The 17461-nt window shown below is 34.7% G+C and overlaps 1 protein-coding gene across 2 annotated transcripts in view; it reads right to left on the bottom strand.

Moving 5' to 3' along the window:
• The window catches only part of MAN2A1 (mannosidase alpha class 2A member 1), a 112245-nt gene that overhangs the window by 71528 nt on the left and 23256 nt on the right, over positions 1 to 17461 (bottom strand). For both annotated transcript variants that reach the window (XM_065046649.1, XM_065046650.1), the window contains exons 4-7: positions 8207 to 8378; positions 6357 to 6484; positions 4654 to 4827; positions 2092 to 2278 (exon numbers count right to left, since the gene is read on the bottom strand). In XM_065046649.1, the coding sequence (XP_064902721.1) occupies positions 2092 to 2278; positions 4654 to 4827; positions 6357 to 6484; positions 8207 to 8378 (661 nt within the window). The remainder of the gene's footprint in view (positions 1 to 2091; positions 2279 to 4653; positions 4828 to 6356; positions 6485 to 8206; positions 8379 to 17461) is intronic.

Consider the following 17461-nt stretch of genomic DNA (forward strand, 5'->3'; position numbering starts at 1 on the left):
TCTAAATTAAACAAGTGTGTATCAAATACTTTCTGCAGATCCATGTTGTGTGGTTCTTCTGTAGTTTTCCAGTTTTGTAAAACAAAACAGAGATAAGAGACAGATTAATTAATGTGCTATAAACCTTTAACCTTGGAAGGCTTAGGATGTAAACACAGATTTTCCAATTACTTCTGAAATTCATAAATCTCCTCATCATAAGAACTGTAAAACTTAAGTTGTTACAGAGGTCAGGGTTGCCTACAATATTCCAACATTTTATTTTTCGTAAAGCATAAGCAGTGTTTTTGGTATTCTCCAGTTAAACACTACTCCCTATGTTTTATTTGAAATTTGGATTTATTTGAAACTACAGTCTCAAAAGTATAGTTTCTGTTCCTTCCAGTGTTCCAAATGTAAATAATTGATGCTGCCAACCCAAAGACCATGTGATAGTTTCACTTTTCCCTTAGGTATTATCTACCACAGTGCTGTTTCAACTCCCTGTTCAACACTGAAACACTTTTTAGCTACCAAAAGCTGAAGCAAAAGATCACGTTTCAGAGACCATTCTCAGAAGATGACCTCTTCAACTTGATCATACATTCACTACATACACACCACATCTCTTTTATTCTTTGACTTCATGTGAAACAGTGAAAGAACCATTTATTTTACAAGGTCTAATTTAGACTGGTATGCAAAGGTTACATCTTGGAAGTACAAGGATAAATTAAGATCTAATTAAAAACCAAAGAGCTTAAAAAACATTCTAAGCAGGCTCTCTACAATGTATTTATAGCCTGTATGTTCCAGGTACTTGTTAAACAAGCTTTTACTCTTCTACAAATATTTGTTTCCGATAATTAGTATACATATTCAAGATTTTTTCTTCTTTACAACTTTAATTTAAAGACACATGAGCTTTTCCTCACATTTGATAAGCACTAGGTGTGTCATAATGATTCTTCTATTAGCTCGACTGTTCTCATATTACCTCCAGCACTCATTTTCCTACTTTTAAAGAAAATTACTTTTTACTGTCCATTCCAATTTCTACTTTAAAATATGACAATTGTGATACTTTATTTTTATTTTAGTTTTAACTTTGGTAAAATTTTGTAACTGAATTTTACTGACAAAGTGAAGTTTTCAAGATGCTTGGCACAATTCATACTCAAAAAGGACACATAGACTTGACATGTAGACAACCCATGCATCACCATCACATCATCACTTCAAAACTTCAGCATCAGGACTAGAACCAAAAAGTCACTATGCTATCCTTAATACATTTGTTATACTCAGAAATTTGCAACAATTTTAAACACCTATTCACATTTCAAACTCTTGAACTTGGGGATGGTTTGAAGGCCTGGAAACAGTAACAGGACTCCAGAGTACAATCTTTTTCCATTTCATGTTTTTTGGCTTTCTGTTGGATTTTTGTTGGTGTGCTTTTTTTTGTTGGCTTTTTCCCCCCTCCTCTAAAAACTGAAAAGAAGTTTTCTAAAACTGTAAGCTTGATTCTTACCCATGGCAAAACAACTCAGTATTTCTATTTGAAAAATAAAATTGAGGTTCATGTGATTCTCCCTGCTCCCTCTGGACATTAAGACAGGATTCAGATTGACTGAAAGTGTTCACTTCAGGAAAGCTAGGCTACAGATTGCCAACTTCTGCAAGGATATACCATGGAAAAATCTCACCATTTGCAGTTACAGCATACTACACCATGTAGTCTTACACTGGAAGGAGACTGATCACCGTGTACTCATAAAATTTGCAAAAAAATACAGTAAACCAGTAACATGACTATAACCAAACAGATGACTATTTTCTGTCTCCCATTCAGAGATAGTAATAGACTCATGTACCATGAACGGAAAACTATGTAATGCATCTTTAGTAATTTTAACCTACCTTCAAATTTCAGTATCAATTATGTCCTGAACTTAAGAGCAAACATGAAGTAATAGGTATTATTTTCCAATAACAAGTTTATTTTTAAAACTATATAAATTCACCAAGCTACACTAGATATCACCCTTGACCAACACAAACCTTTTATTTTTTAAAGTTATTCCCTTGCAGAATATGCAAAAACTGTACCTGTGTTGAACATTTCCAACATGAATAGCTTCTGGTGGAACTCTCCATGGACAGCTTACTCTTCCTCCGGGAAGACGTTTGAAATCAAACTGGCAGCAGATTTTTGGATCTGGACCACAAGTATGAGGAACATCATAGCTATAAAAAGGCATCATATGACAAAGGATATCTGTACTGGATCCCAAATCTGGAATTAAATACATAGAGCACACCTTTAAAATAAGCCCTTTCAGATTTGCCAAAACTAAATCAGTTCCATGTTCTTAATCTGAGAATTTTAAGAAAAACTTCAGATTAAGACAATTCCTTGCTTTGACTATCTATACCTGGAGTCTACCTTTGTATCCATCTTACATATAAAGAGGCTAAAAACAGAGATGCAACCAAGACTGGAATGTTCAGCACCAGCTGAGTGGGAGAGATAGGAACAAAATGTTACAGTTTTGTAACCTAGATAAACCTCTTGATTGACAGAATTTTAGAGGTCAACAAAACACATATCATACTTTTGAATGAACAAAACCAACCAACCAAACAAGAACAACAAAACAACCAAACAACCAAAAAACCCAAAAACAAACAAAGAAACCAACCAAACAAAATCACCAACAATTACGAACCTACCAAAACCACAAACCAAAAACTACCACCCTCATTAGTGCAACATTTGAATTGGTTGGCTTTAGCAATATCTTAATTTCTTGATCACATAGCTTCAATATATTAACAGTATGTGCTCGTAGATAGATTATGTGTGCTTATATGTAAAATTAGAGTTCTATGCACTTCAGAGACCATCTCTGCAATCCTAACTTCTCCATGTAGTCAGTCCTTTCCCTAAAGTTTAACCCACTAGTAGCAAAGATCTACATATATTTTGTCAATTCTCAACATAAGGTCTGTCAAAATTCAACTTTAAAGACAACCTGAAGTTCTCATAGAACTTAAGAGACCATTAAGCTTATTTATCTGGTAAAACCACTAAATGCTGGTTACCTATTTCCAACACTAAAAACTTAAAAGTAATTTCATGCTGAACAAAAAAAAAAAAAGGAAGAATGCTGTAAATGTGCCACAGAATCTGGATTCTAAGTATGCCAACAATAAATATGAAAACACTTTTCAAAACCTTAACATCATAAGTCGTCACAGTTCCAATCCAGAACCTTTGTCTAAAAACTCCTATTTTACTTCTGCTTATTACTAAAAGAGGTAATATTACATAAGTATATGCCTCTACTTTTCAACAACAGGAGTTCTCTTTCTCGACGTATTATCCCAGATGAGCATGCAATGACCTTTGCTATGTGATCTGTTTTGAAAAGCGTTCTTTTGAAGGCCAAACACTAGAGCAAATCATACACGTGATTTATGTATGCAACTGTTCAGGAAAGAGGCCTGTCAATTAAGTGTTCTGTACATTGAGTGTCATACGTCAACATTCAAAGTAAAATCTCCAAAGTGTCAGTTTCTTACAAATGCTTTTACAGTGGTATGTTTTCCTCAAGTCAAGTTTACTTGTGCAGCATATTGCTTTCTCCAAATACCTTCCTTCCTACAACTTCTGATTAAAAACAAAGAGGAAGTTCAAAATCACCACCACCTTTAAATAGTAAGTACTAAATATGTTTGTCTGACCCTTTATTAATAAAGTGGTGATATACTATCTTACTTCAAAAACCAGAAAGACCAAAACCTCAACTGCACATACATTCATCATACAGCTTATTAGAATGCTGGTACAAAGCAAAACAAAATATTCATGTAGAAAAGTGCATTCATTTACAGGTACATCAGTTTGCTAAGGTGTAAACACTACATTAGCTAAGAAAACTTTCATATTCTATATTGCATAAAAATATCAAAAAAGCATTTGTATTTATTCTAAGAATAAAGCTTTAGATAATAATTTCATTGCAGGTTAAAATGGTGAAATATTTTTAATCTATTTTTCTTACTAAAGATAACCTACAAATTTCAAGTCCACAGAATGCTACTGTAAATAATGACATTATCTTGTCACACCCAGCTGAGGAAAACTGGTTGCTTGAAATTTTTTTCCTTAGTAAGAACATAAGACAGATCTCTCCACCTTCAGATATTCACATTTTTTCTTTTCTCTGTCTGAGAGAAATGTTCATTCTCCTCTACTTTATTTCCACACAGTAGGAGTAGGAGGAAGAAAACAAAAGTGAGTAAAGGAAAAAGAATATTCCACCCCATTTACTTTTTTTTTTTTCTATATACTTGTAAGGAATGTGGGAGAAGGGAAATAAGCAAAAGCAAAAATGAAAGAGGAGAAACTGGGAACAATGGCAATAATACAGTTTTTATATTTAACCCCTTTCCTAACACACAGACACTCACATTCGCTTTCTGCTACTTAAAAAAAAAAATATCCAAAACTTTACCTACATTAAAATTATTTTTAACAGAACTACAAGTCTAAAATTTTCAAGCTTACAGAAAGTTTTCTAAATAACCTGTTCTGTAAAGATTTTTATAGCATTTATTCAAGTACTCTCCAAACTGTGTAAATTAACAAAACAAAAAAACACATACCCCAGCTCTGTCTCCAAAAGAATTCTAGGGTCTTTTGTGTTGCAAAATGTTTTTTAACTGAGTAATGAATTCTCTGTATAAGCATATTGGAAAATCCTGTGCGTTTCAGAAGGTAGGCCATTGTTGGTGAATGCCCAAAAGGATCAACTGCCCAGCCAGACTTTGGTTTTACTCCTGTTTACACATAAAACAGTAAAAAGGAAAGAAAGTTTTACTCTTCACTCAAAAAAAACTATACTAATATAATTCAAATCAGAGCACTACAGTTAAAATTTCCAAGAAGATAAATTAAATACAGCTGAGTATTAAGCCTCCTGCAGAACACATCCTGGAATTAACAAGCTAGAATTAAACAGATAATTCATTAAAAACAAAACAAAAACAATCAAATGTGTTAGAGGCAAGGCATTCTGTGTAACTGCATAAAAACCTGATATTAGTACTCTACATCATTACAATATTTCAATTGTGTCTCAAACATCTTTACATAGAATCATAATGAAATACAGCTGCTTTTTCACTTTTAGTTGACAGCTGTTACAGTTGGAAAGGAAAGCTAAAAGAAAATGAATGGAGGGAGACTAATGTTGTAGCTTGTTAAATTTTAACTTTAATTTAAATTATGTTAACCTTTGTTGGATTTGGAACTAAATTTTCTTCTGATTTATTTGGTTGGAAATCATTAGAATCATGTTGGTGAACATGTTTTCACCGAACTTCACACTAACAAGTAAAGAGGCTGTATCTAACTCTTATTTAACTGATTCTATAACATGGTTCCTTAGCCACATTTTTACTGTCTTACCAAAAAACAGTAGGGAATACATTAACTTTTATAGGCCTTCTCTCCTCCCAGCTATTAAATATGTCAAGCTTTGTCTATGGAAATTTTAATCTAAGAAAAACATAGTAAAAGAGCTTTTCAAAATAATTTCAGTTAATTGGATCAAGTAATGTTAACTTATTATTAAAATCACTGTAAAAATATTTTCTATATAAAAAGGGTTATCTCTACTTATGAAACTTTATCTGTACTCATAGAAGTAAACAAATAAACTAACACTCCCAAAGCCACCAAAACAGTTCGGTCAATGCTACTGCCGTCAGTAATTCCTCAAAGTTGCAAAAAAGAATGAGTTGGCTTTTTTTTTTTTAAATATAGAAGATTCTAACATTACAATGGGTTTAGGTTTTGTAACTAGTACTGCTACAAGAACTGCTATTAAATTTCATATTTATTTTTTGAAAGTCTTGCATATGAGACCCTAATGAATACACAGCCTGGAGTACAAATTAAAACACAGGAACAGAATATCAATTTTAAGAAATTTTAAGGCCTTTGTAATGATTTTCAAAAGACAGAAATGACAGTTTGAAACTGTCTGTGATACCAGAGGCATGGGACCTACAATTGAGCATTATCTAGAGTTATATTCTATTATGTTAATATACCATGCACACCTTTCATTGATTGAGACAAAATATTATGGCATAAAATCATTTAAATACACTTAATCCAAGAACTTCTAACTGCAAACAGTAATTGCAAACACTATACTCAGTCCTATAGCTTCCAGTAAGTGGTCTGATTTAATGCTTCTGGAAAGCAGAGTAAAGAGAGCCTTCTAAGCACCTCAGAAACACAAAAAAGCATTTTCTAGTTAATGCATTAACACACCTAAATTTTAGATCAAGCTACATACCAAGGTTCTTTTCTAGCCATTGATGTCCTTCTATCAGTTGGTCAATTAAAGCAAAATAATGAGAAGAGGCTTCATCAGGCATGACCCATCCTCCTGTTACTATTTCAAATTGTCCATCTTTCATTAACCTGAAAAATATATAAATTTTGTTAAAAATCTTACATATAAAAATGCACTCTTAAAAAATAAATTTCCAAATATCAAATAGGTATTTACCAGGGAAAAGATGCCAAAATATAAATCGCTTGTGCTGCTTCCATCACTCGACTATATTTCTTTAACATGGAAAATTTTTGTGAAATTGACTAAATTGACTAAAACTACTAGTTCTACTGCATGTGCCATAATATTTTACTTTTTTTTTTTTTTCCATCAGGAAGAAGGCTATTTCCTGCATAGATAGGAAAAATAAAAGTGTATGTGCCACAGTACTGGAGGCCAATTGAGCAAGATGCATAGGCATTGCACATTTTAAGCTCTATTAATACCTCCCCACCTTTGATCTACCGTTCTTTTATTGTTTTAGAGAGCTGATAGAGCTTCCAAGTTTATTCTATCTATAAAGGCTTCAGACCACTTCATTCATTGAAATGCCTTCTTGAAACCGATCTTGGGATGATCCGGTCTCTCTATTAAGATGTCAGTGATTCCAGCCTCAGGTGGTGCCTAAAGTTCAATAATGTAATTTCAGCACTTACATTGTACAATGCCATATAAATGTTAAATGAATTCAGGAACGAAATACAGTAAACTTACTAAAACTTTGTCACATTACAGATAATATCCATAAGAGTAATGAAAACCATACAGCAAAAATTATCTCCCGTGTAGCTTCTGTAAGTCTTACAGCAGTTTAACCAATACCTGTCTCCCCTCAAGAAAGGTCATAGTTCCCTAGTGACTTATCCATGTACTGTTTATTTTGCTCCAAGGGACCTTTTTAATCTCAAAAGCAACAGCTGTGCTGTAATACTCATGCGTTGTACATGAACTTTCAATCGGAAGCTTTCTGTGTCATTCCCAAAATTTTGAGTACTACCTAACCTTTGCAGCTGTGAGATTCTCGTAGCCTTTAAGATGCAACTCATGCATCCTGAAAAGGGTCATGAGGAGGACATCACAGAGAATAGCCAAAAACTGTTGGATTTTGTCTTAAAACAAAGTTAAAAAACAAACAAACAAACAAACAAAACACAAAACCCAAACAAACAACAACAAAAAAAACCCCAAACCACACCTTTTTGAAAACTCCAAACTAGACCCTTACTTCAAGTTTATCTAAGCAGCACACTCTGTTGTCTTAATATCTAGGAAAACCTTTTATTTCTGTATTACATTTTAAGTTACAATTTTTAAAATAACTAAGACCAAGGGTGTAGAGTATGTACTACTTTACCATTTAAGCGCTGCATATTTATAAAAACTACACATATATAAGAAAAAAAAAATCTCAATTCATAATTGTGTTGCAACTGAATAAAAATTACCCTATATAACTAGCTAATACGAAATATTGTTTTTATTTCATTGCCAAAACGTCAGTGTGACTTCAAATGAAGTTTATAATCACAACGCCATTACAATTTGAATGACATTTTCATGGTTGTACAATGAAACTTTCAGTCATTTTTTTCAGCAACTCAGTAATTTGAATTCTCATCTCTAAACGTATTTTTATCTTGTAACTGGAAAGAAAAAAAAGCAGCCTCCAAAAAATCAGCACTCGAGTGGTCAATTATTCTAGCAATTCCACATCACAACAAGTGAAATCTCAAGTTTACAGTGTAGTCAGATACACAAAGACTCAGACCATGCCATGTGGAAGATAAGAAATAGTTCAGTGTTCAAACCTTTTAACAGCATCCTTTTTTTGGCTATCTATTCCATCCCACCATTTTGAGAAGTAAGATATCTCAGACCATATAAATTTCCTTCGGTTGTCTTCTTGCAGTTTTATAACCATGTTATTTAAGATATGCTGTGTCTGATCTCTGAAATAATCATCAAAAGTCTTCAGCCAACCTAACGAAAAGAAAATAAGAAATTTAAGTTGCTTTCAACAGTCTTAAGAGACCTGCCTTCTTCCCACTCCCTACAGAAACTTAAGTAAAGCATTTTCTTAAAATGCTGTGGACAGTTCAACATGCTAAAATCTCCAGGAGTTTCTTTCCATACAGTTTAAATGTTTTATGTCCTAAACATATAAAAATATGGAATATATTTTTATGTTTAGAAAATACTTCCTAATTTGATAACAGAAAACACAGATTCAAAGAAAATGTGGATTTTTTTTTTTCTCATCTAAGCAAAAATTAACTAGTTGAAAATGAAGATGTACATATCGACAAGCTGGTCTTCCTGATAACTTTCACTAGGTTTCCTCATCTCTCACATCAGGAGGACTGTGGCATCTACCAACAAATCATCATCCCAGCCCAAGCCCTAATCCCAACACACATAGCCCAACTCTCCCTAATCGTTCTCTCAATGTGTTATCTCTTCTTTCAAGTCATCAAGCTCTCCATCACCCTACTTTATGTAAAACAACTGAACAAAAATCCTTACTAGCAGCATCTTACACCTTCAGATTGAGGAGAAAATTAAGAGCCACTAATGCAGGGGTGTCAAACTCATTTTCACTGCGGGCCACATCAGCCCAGCAGTTGCCTTCAAAGGGCGAATGTAGTTTTAGGACTGTATAAATGTAGGAGTAGCTACATTTTCAAGTGATTTTCTTATTTGCATTCAAAATGGGTCATAAAGCAGCAGAGACAACTTGCAACATCAACAATGCATTTGGCCCAGGAACTGCTAACGAATGTACAGTGCAGTGATGGTTCCAGAAGTTTCACAAAGGAGACATGAGCCTTGAAGATGAGCATAGTGGTCAGCCATCAGAAGTCGACAACAACCAATTGAGAGCAATCACCGATGACTAACCTCTGACAACTACATGAGAAGTTGCTGAAGAACTTAACATTGACCCTTCTACAGTCCTTCACTATTTGAAGCAAATTGGAAAGGTGAAGAAAGCTCGATAAGCGGGTGCCTTACGAGCTGATCAAAAATTTAAGAAATCATCATTTTGAAGTGTCATTTTCTCTTATTCTATGCAACAAAAGCAAACCATTTCTCAATCAGATTGTGATGTGCAACAAAAGGTGGATTCTATACAACAACCACCAAAGGCCAGCTCAGTGGTGGGACCAAGAAGAACCTCCAAAGCTCTTCCCAAAACCAAACTTGCACCAAAAGAAGTCATGGTCACTGCTTGGTGGTCTGCTGCCAGTCTGATCCACTGCAGCTTTCTGAATCTCAGCAAAACCACTACATCTGAGAAGGATGCTCAGCAAAACAATGAGATACACCAAAAACTGCAACATCTGCAGCCAGCGCTGGTTAACAGAAAGGGCCCAATTCTTCACAGTAACACCCAACCACACGTCGCACAACCAACATTCCAAAAGTTGCATGAATTGGGCTACCGAAGTTTTGCTTCATCCATCATATTCACTTGACCTCTCACCAAGCGACTGCCACTTCTTCAAGCATCTCGACAACTTTTTGCAGGGAAAATGCTTCCACAACCAGCAGGATGCAGAAATTGCTTTCCAAGAGTTCATCGATTCATGAAGCACAGACTTCTGTGCTGCAGGAATGAACAAACTCATTTATCATTGGCAAAAATCTGTTGATTGTAATGGTTCTTATTTTGATTAATAACAATGTGTTTGAGCCTAGATTTAAAATTCACGGTCCAAAACTACAATTACTTTTGCACCAACCTAACAAATGCAGAAAATTTCAGTATAATTATAATTATTCAGTCTAATAAAAGAAAACCACTTTATTATAGAATAGTTTGAATATTTTTTCAGAAAATATACTGTGCTTTATCTTAAGGATAAAAAATAAATTATGTTCTTCTTAAGCAGAAATGCAGAGCTAATGTAAATTGACAATATGCATTCTTCTCCAGTTGACATCCAATTGATAATTATATTTCAAATAAAGAATCTCATCATTAGGAGTAACTACTGTAACCTGGAGCACTCTTACTTCCGTTACACTACTTTCTGGTTGCACTCTCACTTTGTAAAAGTCAAAGTATTCAGAAACAAACAAAAACACCACATGTTTTCAAAAATCTACTCTCTTATTTTGCAAATGAGGAAATAAAAATATAAAACTCCAGAGGAAAAGTTCTACCTCAATATATTAAAAAAAAAAAAAATAGCAGATTCTGTACAGCTGGAACATTAGGGTCTAATCTATCTTAAAGCAGAAAGATACATTTTTGTCAAGACAGTTAATATGAGGGATTAAAATTTAAACTTAAAACTTTCTTTAGAGGCATGGAAACAGTTTAATACAAACAAGTTGAAAGTAAATTATTCTTACACAAAAGTTTCATTAAGACTGAAAACAGAAAAGCAATGAATAAGCCGGATTTATTATCCTTTTGTGCTGGTTTCAACCAGCATTTGTTATGATCTCTGCCTATTTCAAGTAAGTGCTTTCCTTTTAATGCACACTTTCAGCCGAATAATCGAGATCTCATAATCAATTAATCTTTTTCAATGCTCATATACTTTTCAACAAATCAAATAAATATTTTCCTGATATTTACATAAAAAGATCCACATGTAGCAGACTTTAAATTTACTGCTTTTTACCAGGAATTTCTTCTGCAAGAGACAATATCATGCTAACACACAACTAACAGAGGAAGGATGAAATACAACCATTCTACATTTTTCCTATACGGAAATACATCACCACAATAAACTATTTTAGCATCTTTTCATATTGCAGCAATAAAAGCAAACTTATATTGAATTAGTCTTAAACATTCTTGAAAAACTTAGCAAACCAACCAAAATGAAGCAGCACAGAGCTAAATGAAAAAGCAGCTGGCAAAAGAACACAATATGATGTAGAAAGAGAGGTGTTACAATTAGAGATTGTTTTAATATATTCAGTTTATTAAGCTCTACCAAAAGGGTGTTACATGGAAACACACTGAACTTAACACACTTCAGAAAGCCCTAGAAATATTTACAACATTCACAAAATTGGTTGCAAGCCAAGAGAAAGCCCTCTGAAATTTAATTAGCATGTGTCAGCCTTCTTGCAATTAAATATACTTTTTTTCTGAATAGAATATTTTTACTTGGAAGGTGCATACAACAGTCAGCTAGTACAACTGCCTGACCACTTCATGGCTAATCAAAGCCAAAGCATGTTATTAAGGGCACTGGCCAAGTATCTCTCAAAGACTGTCAGGCTTGGGGCACCAACCACCTCTCTAGGAAGCCTCTTGTATTGACTACCCTCTCAATAAATAAATGCTTTCTAATGTCCAGTCTAAACCTCTCTTGGCACAGCTTTGAGCCATTCCCAGATGTCCTATCCCTGGATCCCAGGGAGAAGAGATCAGCATCTCTCTCTCCACGTCCCCTTCTCAGGAAGCTGTAGAGAGCAATGAGGGCACCTCTCAGCCTCCTTTTCTCCAAACTAGACAAACCCAGAGTCCTCAGCTGCTCTTCACAGGACATGCCATGTAAGGACCTTCACATCTTCCTTGTATCATGGGTCCCAGAACCACACACAGTGTTCAAGGTGAGGCCACACCAAGGCTGAATCCAGGGGACAGTCCCCTCTTCTGAGCACTGGCTGTGCTGTGCTTGATGCCCCCAGGATGGGGTTTGCCTCTGGGCTGCCAGGGCACACACTGCTGACTCACACTGAGCTGCTGTCAGCCAGCACCCCAGGGCCCATTCTGCAGGGCTGCTCCCCAGACACTGCTCTCCCAGTTTACACCTGTGATTGGTGTCACTCCATCCCAGGTGCTGAGTCTTGCATTTGTTCTTTTTAAAATTTCATGCCATTTATAGCTCCTAACCCCATGACTTACAGAAGTTGTCCAATTTGGCATAGAGGCATCAAGATTGAAAAAAAAAAAAAAATTATCAAAAGCTGAACAGAACAAGGAATAAGTAATTTACAGTTCCTAGCCCTAAGTCTTCTACTAAAGACTACCATGCTAAATTTAATATTTCACATCTCAGTCCTTCATGTCACATAAGAATCTAGTAAAACTTAAGTTCATTCTTGTGCTTATCCACAAACTAAGAATTTATTCCCAAGCTGAAAGAAAAGATTTCCCAGTGTGTTTGGATCAGAAAAATTTTAACATATATACAGTTTACACAGGGGAAAAGTGCAATCGTTTAAAGCTGCAAATACCAAAACTAAGTAGGTCAATATCAGCAAAAAAACACTTATTGGTTCAAATCTACATAAGGATCTTTGACAACATAAAAATGTAAACAAGACAAAATATAACACTGACTTTAATGGCATTATGCTAGCCTTGACTTTCTACGTATTCAGGACTTTGCCAGCTACTTTCATTTTCTGCCAATGCCTGTAAGAGCAAGAGGGTACACACTGTTAAGCTGCTTCCTTTTGATTGCCTCACTCATATTTGTCCTCAAAAGCACAGAAACTTGATTCCTGCCCATCCTCCCACCCTCTCTGAGATTTATCATCATCATGCAGTTATCTGTTTTTTCACTTTTTTTTCCCCACTTTGTTAATGCAAATTTTTCTTGGGTCAACAGCAGAGTCCAAGCATCACATCCAAATGTCAATGCAATCAATTACTATGTAAAAAATCCTGAAGCATTTAATTAACTGATTTGCCACTATTCCCATCTACATTTTCCAGTCAAATTTCCTTCCAGAAGCTCTATCTGCTCCTTATGCTAGAAAAAGGTGTTCTTGTGTCTTATACAGTTGACACGTTTGTAGAGATACAGGCAAAGTTTCAGGAGAAAATCATAACAGAAGTTCACAGATCAGCAGCATTTTAAAAGTAACTTAAGTAAAAGCACTTCACAATTTGGTAATTACAAAAATCACCAATCAACTTTGAAAACACAAAATCATTATTACCAAGAGTGTTTGAGTACTGCCTACATGTATCTGCAGGCTGGTTTTTTGTTAGTTTTGTTTCTTGGGGTTTTTTGGGGGGTGTTGTTGATTGGTTGGTTGGTTTTGACATCTGTATTTCTTTTGTCTTTAAAGATTAACTACTGAAATTATACAAACAAGATTTTTCAATTGCTTACAACCATAAGTCATCCTCCAATGTTTAAGAAGAAACATGTCTTTAAAAAATGTCTAGTTTCTCACAAAATCTGTTTTAATGAAGAGGCAGATCTAGTGAATGTCTGGAATACTATCCCTTGTTTGATACAAATTGCCCTAAAAAAAGCATTAATCTCTGATTTACTTTACAGTACATAATAATTATTTCACTGACTCAAACTCACACAACAATGCTGCTTCTTGCAACCTAAGAAACTTGAGTAATTTATTAATTTTTGGCAGAATTAAAAAAAAAAAAAAAAAACCCAAACCCCAAAACATCAAATTTCAGCCAGCATTAAAAGCTTTCAAAAAAATAAAAGCAATTTCTTTGCAATAAAATTAGCAGAACTTCAGTTCTTGGATTTTTAAAATGTACACCTGATTTACTAAAAAAACATTTTTTTTTCTTTTCTTTTTTTTTTTTTTTTTTTTTTTTTTTTTGACAGTTATGCTTCATTCCCTAATTCCTGGAAAAAGACACAAATAACTGCTTTTACAGTTAAGGGAGTAAGAAAGAATCATAGGCTGAAGGAGGATGTCTTAGTCCTTAAATTACATCCATATTCCAGATAACATGTGGTGCTACAATGGTAAAACTTTTTCCTAAAAAAAATTTAAAAAATTTAAGGAACATGCAGCAATGAGTTATTATCAGTACTTTGGAGAACTTCGGCATGTTGTATGTGTTCAGCTGATCATACACAGACACACAATAATGACAGTAATGCAAATAGTAGAAATAAATATAAAGCTAAGTTTTCATTTGCATTTTAGTAAGTATGATTACACATGGAAAGAATTTAGCATTAGCTCCTTTGTAGATCAAGCAATTAAAAACACCCCTTATTTTAACATATAGACTTTTACACATCAATTTTGTTGAGTTTAGAAATCTTGCATCACCTTTTATGATATCAAAACCAAATAAATATAGAAGTTAATATCTTACAGATGTTTCTGATATAAAATTTTAGAGCTAACTTCACCAAAAAGAAGTATTTTTTCAATAAAGATGAATGGCTTATTGGCTAAGAATGCGAAAGAAAACTTGAGAAACAGTAAGTCTCTCAGGGAAGGCTATCTCAACATCAAAACTAAAAGCAGTCTAAGGTTGTTTTTGATTTTTCTATTTGTCATAGTATAAACCAGAATAAGACAGAAAGCCACAAGGAACATCGTCCCTGTGTTGAAGTTTTCATTTTGTTTCAGAAGATAAATTGCTCCCCCAAAATATTCTCTGAAATAAAGTCATTTAGGTAGAAGCAGACACACCATTATTAAAAAGGTACAACAGTGTATATACTTTTCCAATGGCATACTTTAAGTTGTAAAAGATCTCTGCTCGATTGGCCACAAGAATTTCATATTTATCACATTTAATTTCACAAGCATAGATAAAACCTCAAATGACTGCACATTTTACCGAAAGCAAAATCTGTCACGAACCATGAGGCACTTCACAAATAATAATTAGACTTATATGTTGGGTTTACACAATGCAAGGTCTGTTTCTGCTTTAATATATCAAATCTGCTGCCCTCGTAACTAAGATGGGAAGAAAACTTCTACTGATCAGGAATCAAAAGTATGCTCTCTGTAAGACTCCTGACAATTTTAAATGAAACAGCCCTGAATACTTTTTTCCTCAGTCAAAGGAAGAAGAAGAAAAATCTCTCTCACTAGATGTCCCCTACCACCTCATATGCAACCACAGAAATGAGGTTGTGAGAAGTGAGACAGGAATAGAACTCCTATTTCTGTAATTCAGCATGTCACAGAACATTTGTGAGTTGTCCAGTTTCCCATTCTATTCCTAGATCTCATCTTCCTCTGCCATAGCGAAATTAGGTGATTACCATTCAACGTATATTTTGTAGTCTTTACATGGCCTTCATAGTTCCTGGGGTTTTTTAGGTTGCTGCTTAAAAAAAAGGAAAACAAGTTCTAGACAAACAATGGTGACTGATCTGTCTTCGTACTAAAACACAACATGAATATATTAATTGGTGAACTTTCAATTTACAGTCTGAAACTTTGAAAGCTAAAGCTTGCAGATGTCATTCAACTAGCGCTTTTTTTTCCCTGCTTCAGCTTTATACTAACCTGTTCTTATATTTTGGTGGGCAAGACAACAGTCTAAATAATTTGTGTTCCAAATATGCCAGGGAAACTATGAAGTCACCTGAAAATCATATCCAGATCCAGTCAACAGAAAATTAAGCTGAAACTCCATAGTATATTAACAGCACCAAACTTTTACGTTTAAGTTTTATTTTATCTTAACACCGCAGTTAACTTCATAGGTCTATACAGATTTCCTGTTGAAAAATTGAGACTCTCTTAAATAATAAATAGGGGTTAATGTGGGTGCTAGTAAGGTAAAGTTACCAATGTTATAGATAATTAATGAAGTGCTAAAAAGTAGCATTTAGACCTGACATATGTGCACATACACTTTCACATATACTTTTATTTGGGTAGAAATTGGGCCGGAGTGGGCAGAGCAGAGGGGGAAATCTACTTTAGTCTCTTTCAATTCCACTTCAGTGCTGCTTGTACTAGGTCTGTAACAACCACATTAAGCAACAAAATATTCCATTCTGGTACACACATATATTACAAAGCTCACAAGTCTCAATTCTTAAATAATTTAATGAGAAGACATTACCAAAATCATTACTGCCAACAGAGCAATAAATGCTAGAGCTGTCTTTTGACCCCCTGGGTCACATTTGAACATAATCTTCCAAGTCCAGTTGTGCTGATTGACAATACCACTGTCCCTGAGAAGAGTTCTCCCCTCTGGAGTTCATCCGCCTAATCCATTTCAGGCAGTCACATTAAACTGCAGCTGAAGCACATGAGAGCTAAGGTAAGGGCTTTGCCAGCACAGCAGGTTACACGATCATTCATTAATCTGCTCCAGAAAGAAATGCCACCCATCTGTGACGGCTATAACATCACACATCACAGACTTTTGTAAATTGAGTATTTCTCCATGGCTTGAGATCAACCTGCACTGGGTAAGCCCCCGTCCAAATCAGACATGCTACTGAGGTCCTCAAATTGACTGCCAGCAACTAAAAGACAATTATGCCTGCCACTGATCAAAAGTGTGAATGGGACTCATTCTCATACCTACTGAAGGGACAAGCATAGTGTGTAGGTCCCAGCTGAATTCACACAGAAGCAGTTAAGCCAGACTTAGCAGAATTTAGCAAGACAAAGAGTTTCAGAACATCAGTATGTAAGAAACCTCCCAAAACAGAACTTGGAACCTAAGACCAGCCCCTTCCCTACGGATTCTGTTTCAAGGCAATTTCTTTGCCATTCGGCTACAGATTCTTAATAGCGTAACTGGTTATACCAAAACTTGAAGTAGTCTCAGATGAGAAAACATAATATGTAATCAGAATTTAAAGCTTTTGCAGCTAATACAGTTATATCTTTACTGACCCTATTTCTTGGTAAATTTCTCAGTTCTCACATACATTGTTACATAATAGGTTCACTATGCCTTAAGCTTTTCTGACAGAAGGTATTTGCTTTGCACCATGCCTTTTAATCATCTCTGGGAAAGAAATAATATAACCATCAGCTGTATAAGAGATTTCAAATCTTTCTTATAGATAATTTTTCCTTCTTTCAAGTGCTTATTAATATGCAGTTTCATACTACAGACAATTCCACAGATATGTTCTTAGCAAAAGCAGTACCAAGTCAGGAGATTTCTATAATACTCCTTGTAAAAGCAAACAGTAACCAGTCTCGTACAATCATCTTTAGTGATGGAACTGTTTATATTTACCAGGATTATATCTCAGTTTAATTCTACTTGATATCAGCTGAGGAGCCCGAACAAGCTGGGAAATATTTACATCGTACGTATGAGGAGATACAGATTTCTTGATTTTAGTTGCTGCTGATGGAAGAACAGACATAATTTT

Source organism: Columba livia, chromosome Z (assembly GCF_036013475.1).
Source record: "Columba livia isolate bColLiv1 breed racing homer chromosome Z, bColLiv1.pat.W.v2, whole genome shotgun sequence".
NCBI lineage: Eukaryota > Metazoa > Chordata > Aves > Columbiformes > Columbidae > Columba > Columba livia.